This window comes from Bos mutus, chromosome 13, assembly GCF_027580195.1.
Source record: "Bos mutus isolate GX-2022 chromosome 13, NWIPB_WYAK_1.1, whole genome shotgun sequence".
Taxonomy (NCBI): Eukaryota; Metazoa; Chordata; class Mammalia; order Artiodactyla; family Bovidae; genus Bos; species Bos mutus.
Genome location: NC_091629.1, coordinates 78,263,093 through 78,276,301, shown reverse-complemented (window position 1 = coordinate 78,276,301; position 13,209 = coordinate 78,263,093). Strand labels below are relative to the sequence as shown.

The window sequence follows — 13,209 nt, the reverse complement described above, 5'->3', positions numbered from 1 at the left end:
AATTTTAAATATTTAACTAGTTTTCAGAACAACCTTTATGGATGTTGTTTTAAAGCACATGTTCTTGACTTTCTAGAAAGTTATTTTTTCCATTTACACCTCTGTAGAAATGGGCTTGCTAAGATGAACATCATTAAAAAACATTCTAAAGCATATGCATTGCATTGTTCAGGGAACAGAAGTGAATAGATTAAAATGAAATTAAAATGATTTAGGGTTTGGATAAAGAAAGATATTTTTGTCTATTAAAAAATAGAATCAAAGATTATAAGATTTTTTTTAAAATTTCCCATTGACTCAGTAATAATAACTGTTAACACTCATCTGGGGCCTACTATTTGTAAATGATGAGACTGTTTTCATGTACTTAGTCCTTTCAATAATTTTAAGTTAGGTATTGCTACCCCTATTTTATAAATAAGGAATCTGGGATTCAGAATAACTGCTTTTCTTCTTTTGCATTATGATTTATTGCAGGATATTGACTGTAGTTCTCTGCTGTGCAGTATCATATTGTTGTTTCTCCACTGCAGGTATGCTGGTTTGCATCTGCTAATCCCAGAGTCCCAGGCTGTCCCTCCCCAGCCCTTTCTCCCACTGGCAGCCCCCGTCTGCTCTCTGTCTGTGAGTCTCTTTCTGTTCTGTAGACAAGTTCACTTGTGTCATATTTTAGATTCCACATGTGAGTATTTGTCTTTCTCTCTCTGACGTACTTCACTTAGTATGATAATCTCTAGGTCCATCCAAGTTTTGCAGATGGTATTATTTCATTCTTTCTCATGGCTGAGTAGTAGTCTATTGTATGTGTGTGTTGGAGAAGACTCTTGAGAGTCCCTTGGACTGCAAGGAGATCCAGGCAGTCCATTCTGAAGGAGATCAGCCCTGGGATTTCTTTGGAAGGAATGATGCTAAAGCTGAAACTCCAGTACTTTGGCCACCTCATGCGAAGAGTTGACTCATTGGAAAAGACTCTGATGCTGGGAGGGATTGGGGGCAAGAGGAGAAGGGAACGACAGAGGATGAGATGGCTGGATGGCATCACTGACTCGATGGACATGAGTTTGAGTGAACTCCGGGAGTTGGTAATGGACAGGGAGGCCTGGCGTGCTGCAATTCATGGGGTCGCAAAAAGTCGGACACGACTGAGCAACTGATCTGATGTGATCTGATCTGATCCTACGGAAAAAAAGAGAAATTCATGGGCAGTTCACATGGCCCTTGTGATAGTTAACTGTCAACTTGTTTGGGCTAAGGGATGCCCAGATAACTAACAGACATTATGTCAGACATTATGTCTGTGAGAGTGCTTCTGGAAGAGATCACCATTTGAATTTATGAACTGAGTAAAGCAGATTACCCTCCCCCGTGTGGGTGGGCATCATTCAATCCACTGAGGGTCAAAATAGAACAAAAAGGTAGAGGAAAAAATGAATTCAAGATCTAATTTGGGATATCCATCTTCTCCCGCCCTTGGACATTACCACTCCTGGTTCTTGAGCCTTTGGACTTGGACTGAATCACACCACTGGTTTTTCTGGGTCCCCAGCTTACACACAGTGTATCGTAGGACTTCTCAGCCTCCAAAATTTCATGAGGCAACTCCTTTAATAAACACATGTATATATACATACATGTGTGTGTGCATTTATATCTTCTATTCATTCTGGAGAAGCTTGACTAACACACCCCTCTATCCTGCTATAGTCTCCAAATATAAGACTGAAACCTCCTCTTTCAGGGAACTGGATCTAAAAGTACTGACATCAGGGGTTCCCCAAGGAAACAGTCAAGACAGATGGTTCTAAAGTGAAGGCCACACCCACAAACCCCACATCTGTGTGCAGAACTAACTTCCATCTCCTAGTGCCCCACTCCCAAATACACACACATAAACAACGACAAATCATCTACCATGTAAGGAAAAACTCTATTATGAAAGAAAGTTAAACAGAAAAAAAACTACTTGGCTGAAACCCAGACTATGCAAGGAGAAAGACACTTTCACTGATATCAGCAAGATAGAAGATATTACATCAATAAATATTTTTTTAAAGGAGCTTCTGAGAAGGATAAATATCATATTCTAATGCATATAAACAGAATCTAGAAAAATGGTACTGAAGAATTTATTTACAGGGCAGCAGTGGAGAAACAGACATAGAGAAGAGACTTATCAACATGGGGAGAGGGGAGGAGAGGGTGAGATGTATGGAAGGAGTAACATGGAAACTTACATTACCATATGTAAAATAGATAGCCAACAGGAATTTGCTGTATGGCTCAGGAAACTCAAACAGGGGCTCTGAATCAACCTAGAGGGGTGGGATGGGGAGGGAGATGGGAGGGAGGTTCAAGAGAGAGGGGATATATGTATACCTATGTCTGATTCATGTTGAGATTTGACAGAGAACAACAAAATTCTGTAAAGCAATTATCTTTCAATAAAAAAATAAAACATAAAAAGGAGCTTCTAGAAAGCAACTAAAACTATGATAAGTGAAATTTAAAACCTTAATAGAAGGACTAAAGGATCAAGTTGACTAAGTCATCCAGGAACTTCAGAAATAATAAAGATGAAAAATAAGAGAGAATAAATGAAAAAACTAAGGGATCCGTACAAAAGTACCAACATGTAAAACTTAGGATTGAAACAGACACATATCAGGGCATATATAACAGGAAAATTTCAGACATTGTTGAAAAAAGGATTTTAAAGTATGTGTACAGGAGGGTGAGTTGAGGGAGTGGGTGAGTTGGGAGGAGGGGGATGGGAAGAGAATATTTGGCTCCAAACTACCCAAAGCAACTCTGGAAGCTAAAATAATGGAAAACTATCCCCCAAAATCTGAAGAAAATTCTTTTCAAACTCCGACTACATTTAAACACAAGGGGGTGTGGGTGAAAACATTTTTAGATGTGCAAGATCTTAAAAAATGTATATTCTGTGCATCCTTTCTCAGTAAGCTACTAAGGATGTGCTTCACCAAAATGAGGAAATTGATCCCAAAAAAGGGAAGAGACAGGAAAAAGGAAGGCTGAGATAGGCAAAAGGCAGAGGAAATCCCTGAATCTGGTGAAAGCAGATTCCTGCCTGGGACCCATGGGCTAGACAAGCGAAGAACCACAGTCCCGGAGAGGTGTCTTCAGGAAGTGTCTGGGCACATGCAGATGAACTTCAGACAACCAGTATGGAATATGAGATTGAATTAGGACAGGTATGTGGAAAGCAAAGCAACTGAATAATACAAAGCAATTGCTGATTCCAGGATAAACAAAAAGTATGCAGAAAATAATAAGTAAAGAGTACTTCACACAGTTCAGTTATGACTAGCATTTATAATCATGATAATAAACAGCAAATATTGGCCTAAATAGTACTATGCTTTCAACAAAATTTAAAGAATGGGAAATGTGTGTGTATGTATGCGGTATGTAAGGTTAAAGGGAGCTCCCTTTAACCTTAATGGAATGTTTTAGAAACAAAACCTAAAACCAATAATAGCAACAATCTACACAGCCACAATAGTAATCATAAAGCAGCAATACAGCATGAAATTTAGTGATAAGGACTCAATTCCTTTTTTAAGTATATAGTTCATTTACAATGTTGTGTTAGTTTCTGCTGTACAGCACAGTGATTCATTTATACATATATATATACGTTCTTTTTTATATTCTTTTCCATTATGGCTTATCACAGAATACTGAATATAGGTCTCTGTCCTACAGAGCAGGACCTTGTTATTTACCTATTTTATATACACAGTTTGCATATGTTAACCCCAAACCCCCCCTTCATTCCTTCCCCATCCCTACCCCTCTTCTCTATGGATACGGATCCAATTCTTAAATGCTAAATTCTGCTCCAACCTGCAGAGCAAGCTGGAGAGAGCTGCTGTGGAGGAAGGGATGGGGTGGGAAGGATGCCTTAACTCATAAGTCTTGTGCGTGGAATTATCTGCCTGTTTAGATCCTGCACAGATACTTTTTGAGCAGCACTGTCCAAAAGAAATGTAATGCAAGGCACAGATATAATTTTAAAATTCCTAACAACTACATTTAATAAAAAGTTAAACAGAAATGGTTAATTTTAATAATGTGTCTTATTTAACCCAATAAACCCATCCCGTTATCACTTCAGCATATAATCAATATAAAAATGTTTACATTCCTGATGTTTTAACTAAGCTTTCAAATCAGGTATGTATTTTGTTTCCAGAACCTTAATTTGTACTGGCTACGTGCTAAGGGCTCAACAGGTACTTGCAGTTAGTGGTGACCATAATGGACAGTGCAGTTTAAGGGATTTTGGTTATATTATAAGAAAAGCACTTATTATACAAACAGCTTGTGTGGCTCAATATTAAAAAAAAAAAATCAAAAAAATAGGCAGAAGACCTAAACAGATATTTCTCCAAAGAAAACATACAGATGGCCAATATGCACATGAAAAGATGCTAAATATCACTAATTGTTGGACAAATGCAAACTACCATGAGGTACCGCCTCACACCTGTCAAAATGGCTATCATTAAAAAGTCAAATAACAAATGCTGGACTGTGTGTGGAGAAAAGGGAACCTTCCTACCCTACTGGTAGGAATGTTAATTGATGCAGCCACTATGGAAAACAGTATTGAGGTTCCTTAAAAACATCAAAAATAGAACTACCACATGATTTAGCAATCCCATTTTTGGATATATATATATATGCAGACAAACCTATAATTCAAAAAGACACACACCTCTATGTTCACAGCAACACTATTTACAACAGCCAAGACATGGAAGCAACCTAGATGATCACTGACAGATGGGTGAATAAAGAAGATGTGGTCAGTTCAGTTCAGTCGCTCAGTCGTATCCGACTCTTTGCGACCCCGTGAATCACAGCACGCCAGGCCTCCCTGTGCATCACCAACTCCCAGAGTTCACTGGGACTCAAGTCCATCGAGTCAGTGATGCCATCCTGCCATCTCATCCTCTGTCGTCCCTTTCTCTTGCCCCCAATCCCTCCCAGCATCAGTCTTTTCCAACGAGTCAACTCTTCGCATGAGGTGGCCAAAGTACTGGAGTTTCAGCTTTAGCATCAGTCCTTCCAAAGAAATCCCAGGGCTGATCTCCTTCAGAATGGACTGCCTGGATCTCCTTGCAGTCCAAGGGACTCTCAAGAGTCTTCTCCAACACCACAGTTCAAAAGCATCAATTCTTGGGTGCTCAGCCTTCTTCACAGTCCAACTCTCACATCCACATATGACCACAGGAAAAACCATAGCCTTGACTACACGAACCTTTGTTGGCAAAGTAATGTCTCTGCTTTTGAATATGCTATCTAGTTTGATCATAAACTTTCCTTCCAAGGAGTAAGCGTCTTTTAATTTCATGGCTGCAGTCACCATCTGCAGTGATTTTGGAGCCCAGAAAAATAAAGTCTGACACTGTTTCCACTATATGCTGCACCTGGTATTTTCCAGACCAGAGATCCTCTGTCTTATTTTCTCCAGAAAATAATTCTCTAGGCTTCTAGGTAGGGTGAAAAGAGCAGTTGCCTGGCTGTAAAAGGTATAAGAATTTGATTCCTTTTTATAGCCAAATAATATTCCATTGTTTGTATATATCATATTTTGTTAAGCATATAGTGATATAAGCTTACCTCAGAAAACAAGAAAGATCTCAATTATTCCATTATGTTTACCCATTCATAATTTGATGGGCATTTGGGTTCTTTCCACTTTTTTGGTTATTATGAATAATGCTGCTATGAACATTCCTGTATAAATGTTTGTGTGGACATATGTTTTTATTTTCCTAGGTACATATATAGAAGTGGAAGTGCTGAATCATATGACAACCCCATGTTTACCTTTTGGAAGAATTTCCAAATTGCCAAATTATTTTCCAAAGTGGCTCTAACATCTTACATTTCTCACCAGCTATGGATGAGAGTTCTAATCAATCCATATCTTTGTCAACGCTGTTGTCTGTTTTTTGTATTTTAGCCATCTTAGTGGGTGAAAAGTGGTGTATCATTGTGGTTTTGATTTGTATTTCCTCAATAGCTAGTAATTTTGAACTTATTATTTGTGCTTATAAGGCCATTTGTATATCTTCTTTGGAGAAATGTCTGTTCAAATATTTGGTCCATTTAAAAATCAGGTTATTCATCTTTTTTTTGTTGTTCTAATTGTTCTTCATGTTTTCTGGACATGAGTCCCTTACTTGAGATGTGACTTGCAGATATTCTCTCCCATTCTGTGAATTGTCTTTTCGAGTTCTTGATAGTGTCCTTTAAAGCACTCAAGTTTTAAATTTTCATGAAATCTGATTTAACATTTTTTTTTTTTTTTCATGACTTGTGCTTTTGGTATGTATCTAAAAAATTATTGCCTTATGCAAGATCAGTGATACACTGGTAAAGAGCCCGCCTGGCAATGCAGGAGATGCAGGAGACAAGGGTTTAATCCTGGGTTTGGAAAGCCCCATGGAGGAGGAAATGGCAGCTGACTCCAGTATTCTTACCTATGAAATTCCATGGACAGAGGGGCCTGGCAGGCTATAGTCCATAGAGTCGCAAAGAGTTGGACGCGACTGAGCATGCACATATGTAAGGTCATAAAAACTTATGCCTATGTTTTCTTCTAAGAGTTTATAGTTTTAACTCTTACGTTTAGCTCTTTCATCCCTTTAGAGTTCATTTTTTATATAGTAGAACATAGGGGTCCAACTTTATTCTTTTGCATGTGGATACTCAGTTGTGACAGAAACATTTGTAGTAAGGACTGTTTCCCCATTAAATTGTCATGGTATATAGGTTAAAAATCAACCGAAGATAAATGTAAGGATCTGTTTTTGAATGCTCAGTTTTAGTCCACTGATTTATGTGAGTTTTATGACAGTACAGTACCACACTATTTGGATTACTTTGTAGTAAGTTTTCAAATGGGGAAGTATAAATTCTTCAATTTTGTTCTTTTTAAAGATTATTTTGCCTACTACAGAAGTCTTATATTTTTATACGAATTTTAGGATGAGATTATCAGTTTCTATAAAGGTCAGCTGAGATTTTGATGGAAATATGTTATAGATTGATTTGGGGTATATGGCCATGTTAACAAAATTATTAAATGTTCCAATCTATGTATATAGGATATCTGTCCATTTACTTACATTTTAAATTTCTTTAAATAATATTTTATGGGTTTTGTTGTATAAATTTTATTGGGTTTTTTTTTTGTTAAATTTTTTGTAAGTATGCTGTCTGACATTATTTTAAACATACTTCTTTTCTTAATTTCCTTTCAGGATTATTCATTGCCAGAATATAGAAAAGTAGTTAATTGTTTAATATATTTACATCTTATAACCTTAGTTCATATGCTTTGTAATCTAGTAGTTTTTTTTTTTTTTTAAATTAGGATTTTCTACATATAAGAACGTGTTATTTGTGAACAGAGATAGTTTTATCTCTTCCTTCCCATTCTGGATGTCTTTTATTTCTTTTTCTTGCCTAATTGCCCGGCTGCTGCTGCTGCTGCTAAGTCACGTCAGTTGTGTCCGACTCTGTGTGACCCCATAGACGGCAGCCCACCAGGCTCCCTCGTCCCTGGGAGTCTCCAGGCAAGAACACTGGAGTGGCTTGCCATTTCCTTCTCCAATGCATGAAAGTGAAAAGTGAAAGTGAAGTCACTCAGTCATGGCCGACCCTTACCGACCCCATGGACTGCAGCCCACCAGGCTCCTCCATCCATGGGATTTTCCAGGCAAGAGTACTGGAGTGGGGTGCCATTGCCTTCTCCAATTGCCCTGGCTAGTACCTCTGATACAATGCTTTGTGGAAGTAGCAAGAGCAGACATCACTGTTTCTCCTCCTTAAGGAGAAAGCATTCAGTTGTTCATGATTTAGTATGGTTTTAATAGTGGGTTTTTAGTAATGGATTTTCTTTTTTTCTCTTTTGGATGCACTGCATGGCTTGCAGGATTGGAGCTCCTTGACCAGTGATTGAATCTCAGCCCTCGGCAGTGAAAGCAGAGTGTTCTAACTACTGGGCCTTCAGGGAATTCCTAGGTGTGAGTTTTCTATAGATGTTCTTTACAGGTTGATAATACTTCTTTCTATATTCCTAGTGTGTTGGATTTTTTTGACTAAAAACTGTTGGGTTTTGTTACTTATTTGAGATAATAGTGTGCTTTTTCTTTTATTCTGTTAATATAGCAAAGGTTGCATGCTCTTCCTTCAGATTTATATATAGTAAAGAATGTAACCATTTGGGGTTCCTGGGTGGCACAGTGGTAAAGAATCCACCTGAATGCAAGGTGTGGGTTCCATCCCTGGGTTGGGGAGATCCCCTGGAGGAGGAAATGGCAACCCACTCCGGTATTCTTGCCTGCAAAATTCCATGGACAGAAGAGCCTGGTGGGCTATAGTCCATAGGGTCACAAAGAGTTGGACACGACTTCGCACCATGATGATGATAGTATGTTATGCAGGTTAGTTTTCAGATGTTAGACCAATCTTATATTCCTGAGATAAATGTATTGTGGTCATAATATATAATCCTTTTTATATGTTGCTGGCTTTGGTTTGTAGTATTTTGTTGAATACTGGTGTGTAGTTTTCCTTTCTTCTGATTTTTCTTTTTGGTATTGGTGCGTGTGTGCATGCCAAGTTGCTCAGTCGTGTCTGACTCTTTGCAACCCCATGGACTGTAGCCCTCCAGGCTCCTCTGTCCATGGGATTCTCCAGGCAAGAATACTGGAGTGGGTTACCATGCCTTCCTCCAGGGAATCTTCCTGACCCAGGGATTGAACCCACATCTCCTGCATTGGCAGATGGATTCTTTACCACTGAGCCACCTGGGAAGCCCCTTGGTATTGGTATCAGGATGTAACTGGCCTCTTAGAATGATTTGAGAATTTTTGTTATGCTTCTTTTAAAGGGTCTGTGAAGGACTGATATTAATTCTTCAAACATTTGGTACAATACATCTGGGCCTCTGCCTTTCTTTGTCAGCAGATTTTAAATTGCTAATATAATATTTTTGTTAAGACCAGTTATAAGTGGGCATTCATCTTGCAAAAATACATATTGATATTTGATTCTTTAGCCAACCTTTCTCTGATATAATATCCAAATAGAAAGAAATTTTAATATACCTACTTGTAACTTTCTTTTTTCTTTTGTTAAAGGTCTGTAATTATTCTGGAACCAGTAAACCATGGCATCAAAGAAATTTGCTGTTAAAGTAAGTGTTGCTTAATAGCTTTCTTTAAAATGATTAATCACTTTCTAAAATAACCAAGCCCTGTATTAATTGAAAATAGAAGCCCTGAACTTTCCTTTTGCTTTTTAAATTTGGGAGACCACTGAAAACTTGAAGTTGGTGATTGAAAATGAGAAAATGAATAGTTCATATGGTCATGGCAGTTTCTTGATTAAAGTCTTTTATAAATGCCTTTGGGGCTAACTTGGTCCTTAATGTTAAAAATTACGGTTCACACTGCATGTCCATGACATGATTTTTGATTATGACAGAGCAGGCAAAAGAAAAGAGGCAGGCAGCCCGTGCTGCACCCCAGTGAGTAGCAGGAGCTAGTTCTGCCTCATGGCCCTGCTTTGTTTTCCTCTCATAAGCATCTCTTCTTTATCTGTTGATGACTGGGTCTGACCCTTGCCTGTGAGGGAAGGGTCACCTGAGAGGGAAAAGAGAGGAGAAGAATTGATAAATAGTGACTATGATTGGCCCTCCAGGTTGTGCAGCCAGGGGTCCTGCCTCCCAGCAACTATAGATTCCGTCTCCCTAGAGGGACCACTGCATGAAGGATGCTTTCACATACGCGTGCTCTTTAGGGCATGTTCTCTATGCTAGTGTTTCATTAAGCAGAAATTGAAAACATCAAATCATACCAATTCTAGTGGTTGTTAACCGGATCAGATACTATATAATATTGTAGTCATGTCTTAACTTTATGAAGTCAGTGCTCATTAGATTTACAACCTATTTATAAATTTCATCACTTATAATTATTTCTAGTATTTGTATATTCTGTATGTAGTTTTCTTTCTGTGAGAGATTATAAGGTGAACTTTCACTATTTGTCTGTCTAGAAATGTATTTGGTTTTCCTCTAGAGAGTAAAGTTTGTTTAGAATTTCAAGTTGCACATCATTTCTCCTCAGCACTTTAAGGTATTTTCCCTTGTCTTCTGAAATCTCTTACTGCAAGTGAGAAATGTTTTAATTATCAGTTGGTACTAAAAAACCACCTGAAAATATAGTGACTTGAAACACAAGCCGTTTTACTCTCAGGATTCTGGAGGTCACCAGAAAAAAACGGGTTGGTTTTTCCATTTGCGGTTGACTGGGGCTGCAGTCATCTGGGACCTCAGAGCAGCTGGTGCATCGAAGCTGACGACTGTAATGGCTGACTGTGCTGCAGTCTCACCTGGGCTGTTAGTGCTGCCCTTCAGTTCCCATTCAAGTGGCTGCTCAGTATGGCTTGGGCTTCTCCTAGCTTGGTGGCTGAGTTTTGAGGGACGGGCTCCCAGGGCAAGAGTTGCCGGAAGAAGGAAGTGTGTAATTCGTCCAACCCTTGAAGACCTGGGCTCAGAAGTCTCAGATGCATTTCCTCCATATTCAGTTGGTCAGGGCACTCAGAGGTCAACTCCAGGGAAGATGGAGCTCTTGATGTGAAAAGCAGCTTGTGCTCACAAGGACGGGAGCCTCTGAGGGTGCATTTGTGGAGACCAGTCAGCTCAGAAATCTACTTGTGATTCCTTTCTCTGTTACCTTGCTTATCAAGCTATCTTGGTTCTCTGTGGTTACTTTTAAGGTTTTATCTTTGTCTTTGATAATCTACAGTTTCCCTGTGAAATCTTGAGATATAGACTTATTTTTATTTATCTGGCTCAGGATACAATGTACTTCCTTTGGAGGAGTCAAGTCTTTTGTCAGTTTTGGGAAATTTTGGCTTTTTTCTCTTCAAGTACTGCTCGTCTCTGTTCTCTCTGTTTCGTTCTCAAAAAACCAAGATCATGGCATTCGGTCCCATCACTTCATGGCAAATAGATGGGGGAAACAATGCAAATAGTGACAGACTTTATTTATACAAAATCACTGTGAACGGTGACTGCAGCCCTTGGACATTTGCTCCTTGGAAGAAAAGTTATGACATACCTAGACAGTGTATTAAAAAGCAGAGACATTTCTTTTCCAACAAAGGTCTGTCTAGTCAAAGCTATGGTTTTTCCAGTAGTCATGTATGGATGTGAGAGCTAGGCCATAAAGAAGGCTGAGTGCCATAGAATTAATCATTCTGAACTGTGGTGTTGGAGAAGACTCTTGAGAGTCCCTTGGACAGCAAGGAGATCAGGAAATCAACTGTGAATATTCATTGGAAGGACTGATGCTGAAGCTGAACCTCCAATACTTTGGCCAACTGATGTGAAGAGCTGACTCATTAGAAAAGACCCTGATGCTAGGAAACATTGAAGGCAGGAGAAGGGGATGGCAGAGGATGAGATGGTTGGATGGCATCATCAACTCAATGTGCATGAGTTTGAGCAGAATCCTGGAGATGGTGAACGACAGGGAATCCTGGCGTGCTGCAGTCCTTGCAAAGAATCAGACAGGACTGAAGCTCTGAAAGACAGCGATTCTTCTGGAACTCTTAAAACTTGTGGATAGTCCTGTATAATTGTTTCTTATATGCTAGAGGGTGATATTAACTCATCCAAGACTGAGCCCTTGCAGACTCTCTACTCAGAAAAAGACTGGGCCTCTTGCAAAGCTTTGCCCAAACTGACTGATCCATTTGGGCAGACAGTACTCATCAGGGGCAAAGCGTGGGCCCCAGGCACCTGATTATGTCAGAGTTGGTCTGTTGATTTCCAAAGCATACACCCTGCTGTGACAAGTTCTGCTCCCAGATTGCTCAATCTCACAGCTGCACCAGGTGGCGCTAGTGGTAAAGAACTGGCCTGCTTGATCTCTGGGTTGGGAGGATCCTCTGCAGGAGGAAATGGCTCTCCACTCCAGTATTCTTGCCTGGGAAATCCCATGGACAGAGGAGCCTGGCAGGCTGCAGTTCATGGGGTCGCAGAGAGTCACAACTTAGAGACTGAACAACAGTAACAACAAAATATTTTCAGAATCTTTAAAAAAAAAAAAAAGATACAAATGAGCATATTTACAAAACTTAAGCATACAGACATAGACGTATTTCCACTGTTACTTAATGTTTGAAATACGTGGTGGGAAGACCTACAAGCCTGGCCCTGCAGAGCCGTGGAGCGGTTTCAAGTTTACTTCTGCTGGAGCCATTGGCACTTGGGTGGTTTTGGACCAGGTTTATGTTCATTTCAGGGCTTGGAATTCCACCACCTGTGGGCAGTCTGACTTTGTAGCCCACAACCAAGTGTGGCACAAGCTTCGTGCTTTCAGTCTTTTCCACTCTTGTTCTCGCTCTTCTCCTTCCCCCTTCCCTTTCTCAGAACCCTGGGTCGGGGGCAGGCTTCCATGCTGCCTCCCTTGGTCAGGGAGCAGAGAGGTTTTTGCATTTTCATGAAGGGCACAGTTTCTCAAGAGAAAGAAGGAAAAGCTCTCTTGAATAGCTTTTATTCCAAGAAATTGTGGACAAACTTATCCACATGAACTAGAGTGTATTATATGAGATATCTCCAAATTGAGTATTTATTTCTATAATATTTCTGTTTCAAGCTTTGTATTATGTCTTAAGCTATTATGAAGAGCTGAAAGTTTTCTCCACAACTCCTGACTTAACTGGAATCAGTTTATTCCCAACTCCTCTCTCTCCTTTTCCTACCCTCTTTGGGCATTAGGATGCCAGCTCTCAGCTATCCTGGCTTCCAGATACTCTGACAACCAGGCTTGAACCTTTCAAAGGCATGATTATTTTTTTTTCCAGCTTGATTGAATTATTGACATAAAACCCTGTGTAAGTTTAAGGTGTACAGTGTGTTGGTTTGAGAAACATATAAATTGCAAAACGTTTATTTACCATAATGTTTAGTTAGCAAACATATCCTTCACTTAATTACTGTTTTCTTGTTACGGTGACAACATTAGAGCTTTACTCTCAAGTATATGGTACAGTGTTGCTAACTATAGTCACCAGGTTGTATATTAGCTCCCTGGAACTTTGTTGTTTTTTGGTCACTAAGTCATGTCCTAGTCTATTGCGACCCCATGTACT

At 39.4% G+C, this 13,209-nt stretch overlaps 1 protein-coding gene across 1 annotated transcript in view; it reads left to right on the top strand.

The window, feature by feature from the left end:
• SLX4IP (SLX4 interacting protein) overlaps nucleotides 1-13,209 on the top strand; it is a 216,969-nt gene that overhangs the window by 13,545 nt on the left and 190,215 nt on the right. The window contains 2 exon segments of the mRNA XM_070381976.1: nucleotides 7,976-8,064; nucleotides 9,186-9,241. Coding sequence (XP_070238077.1) covers nucleotides 9,215-9,241 — 27 coding nt within the window. The 5' untranslated portion in view covers nucleotides 7,976-8,064; nucleotides 9,186-9,214.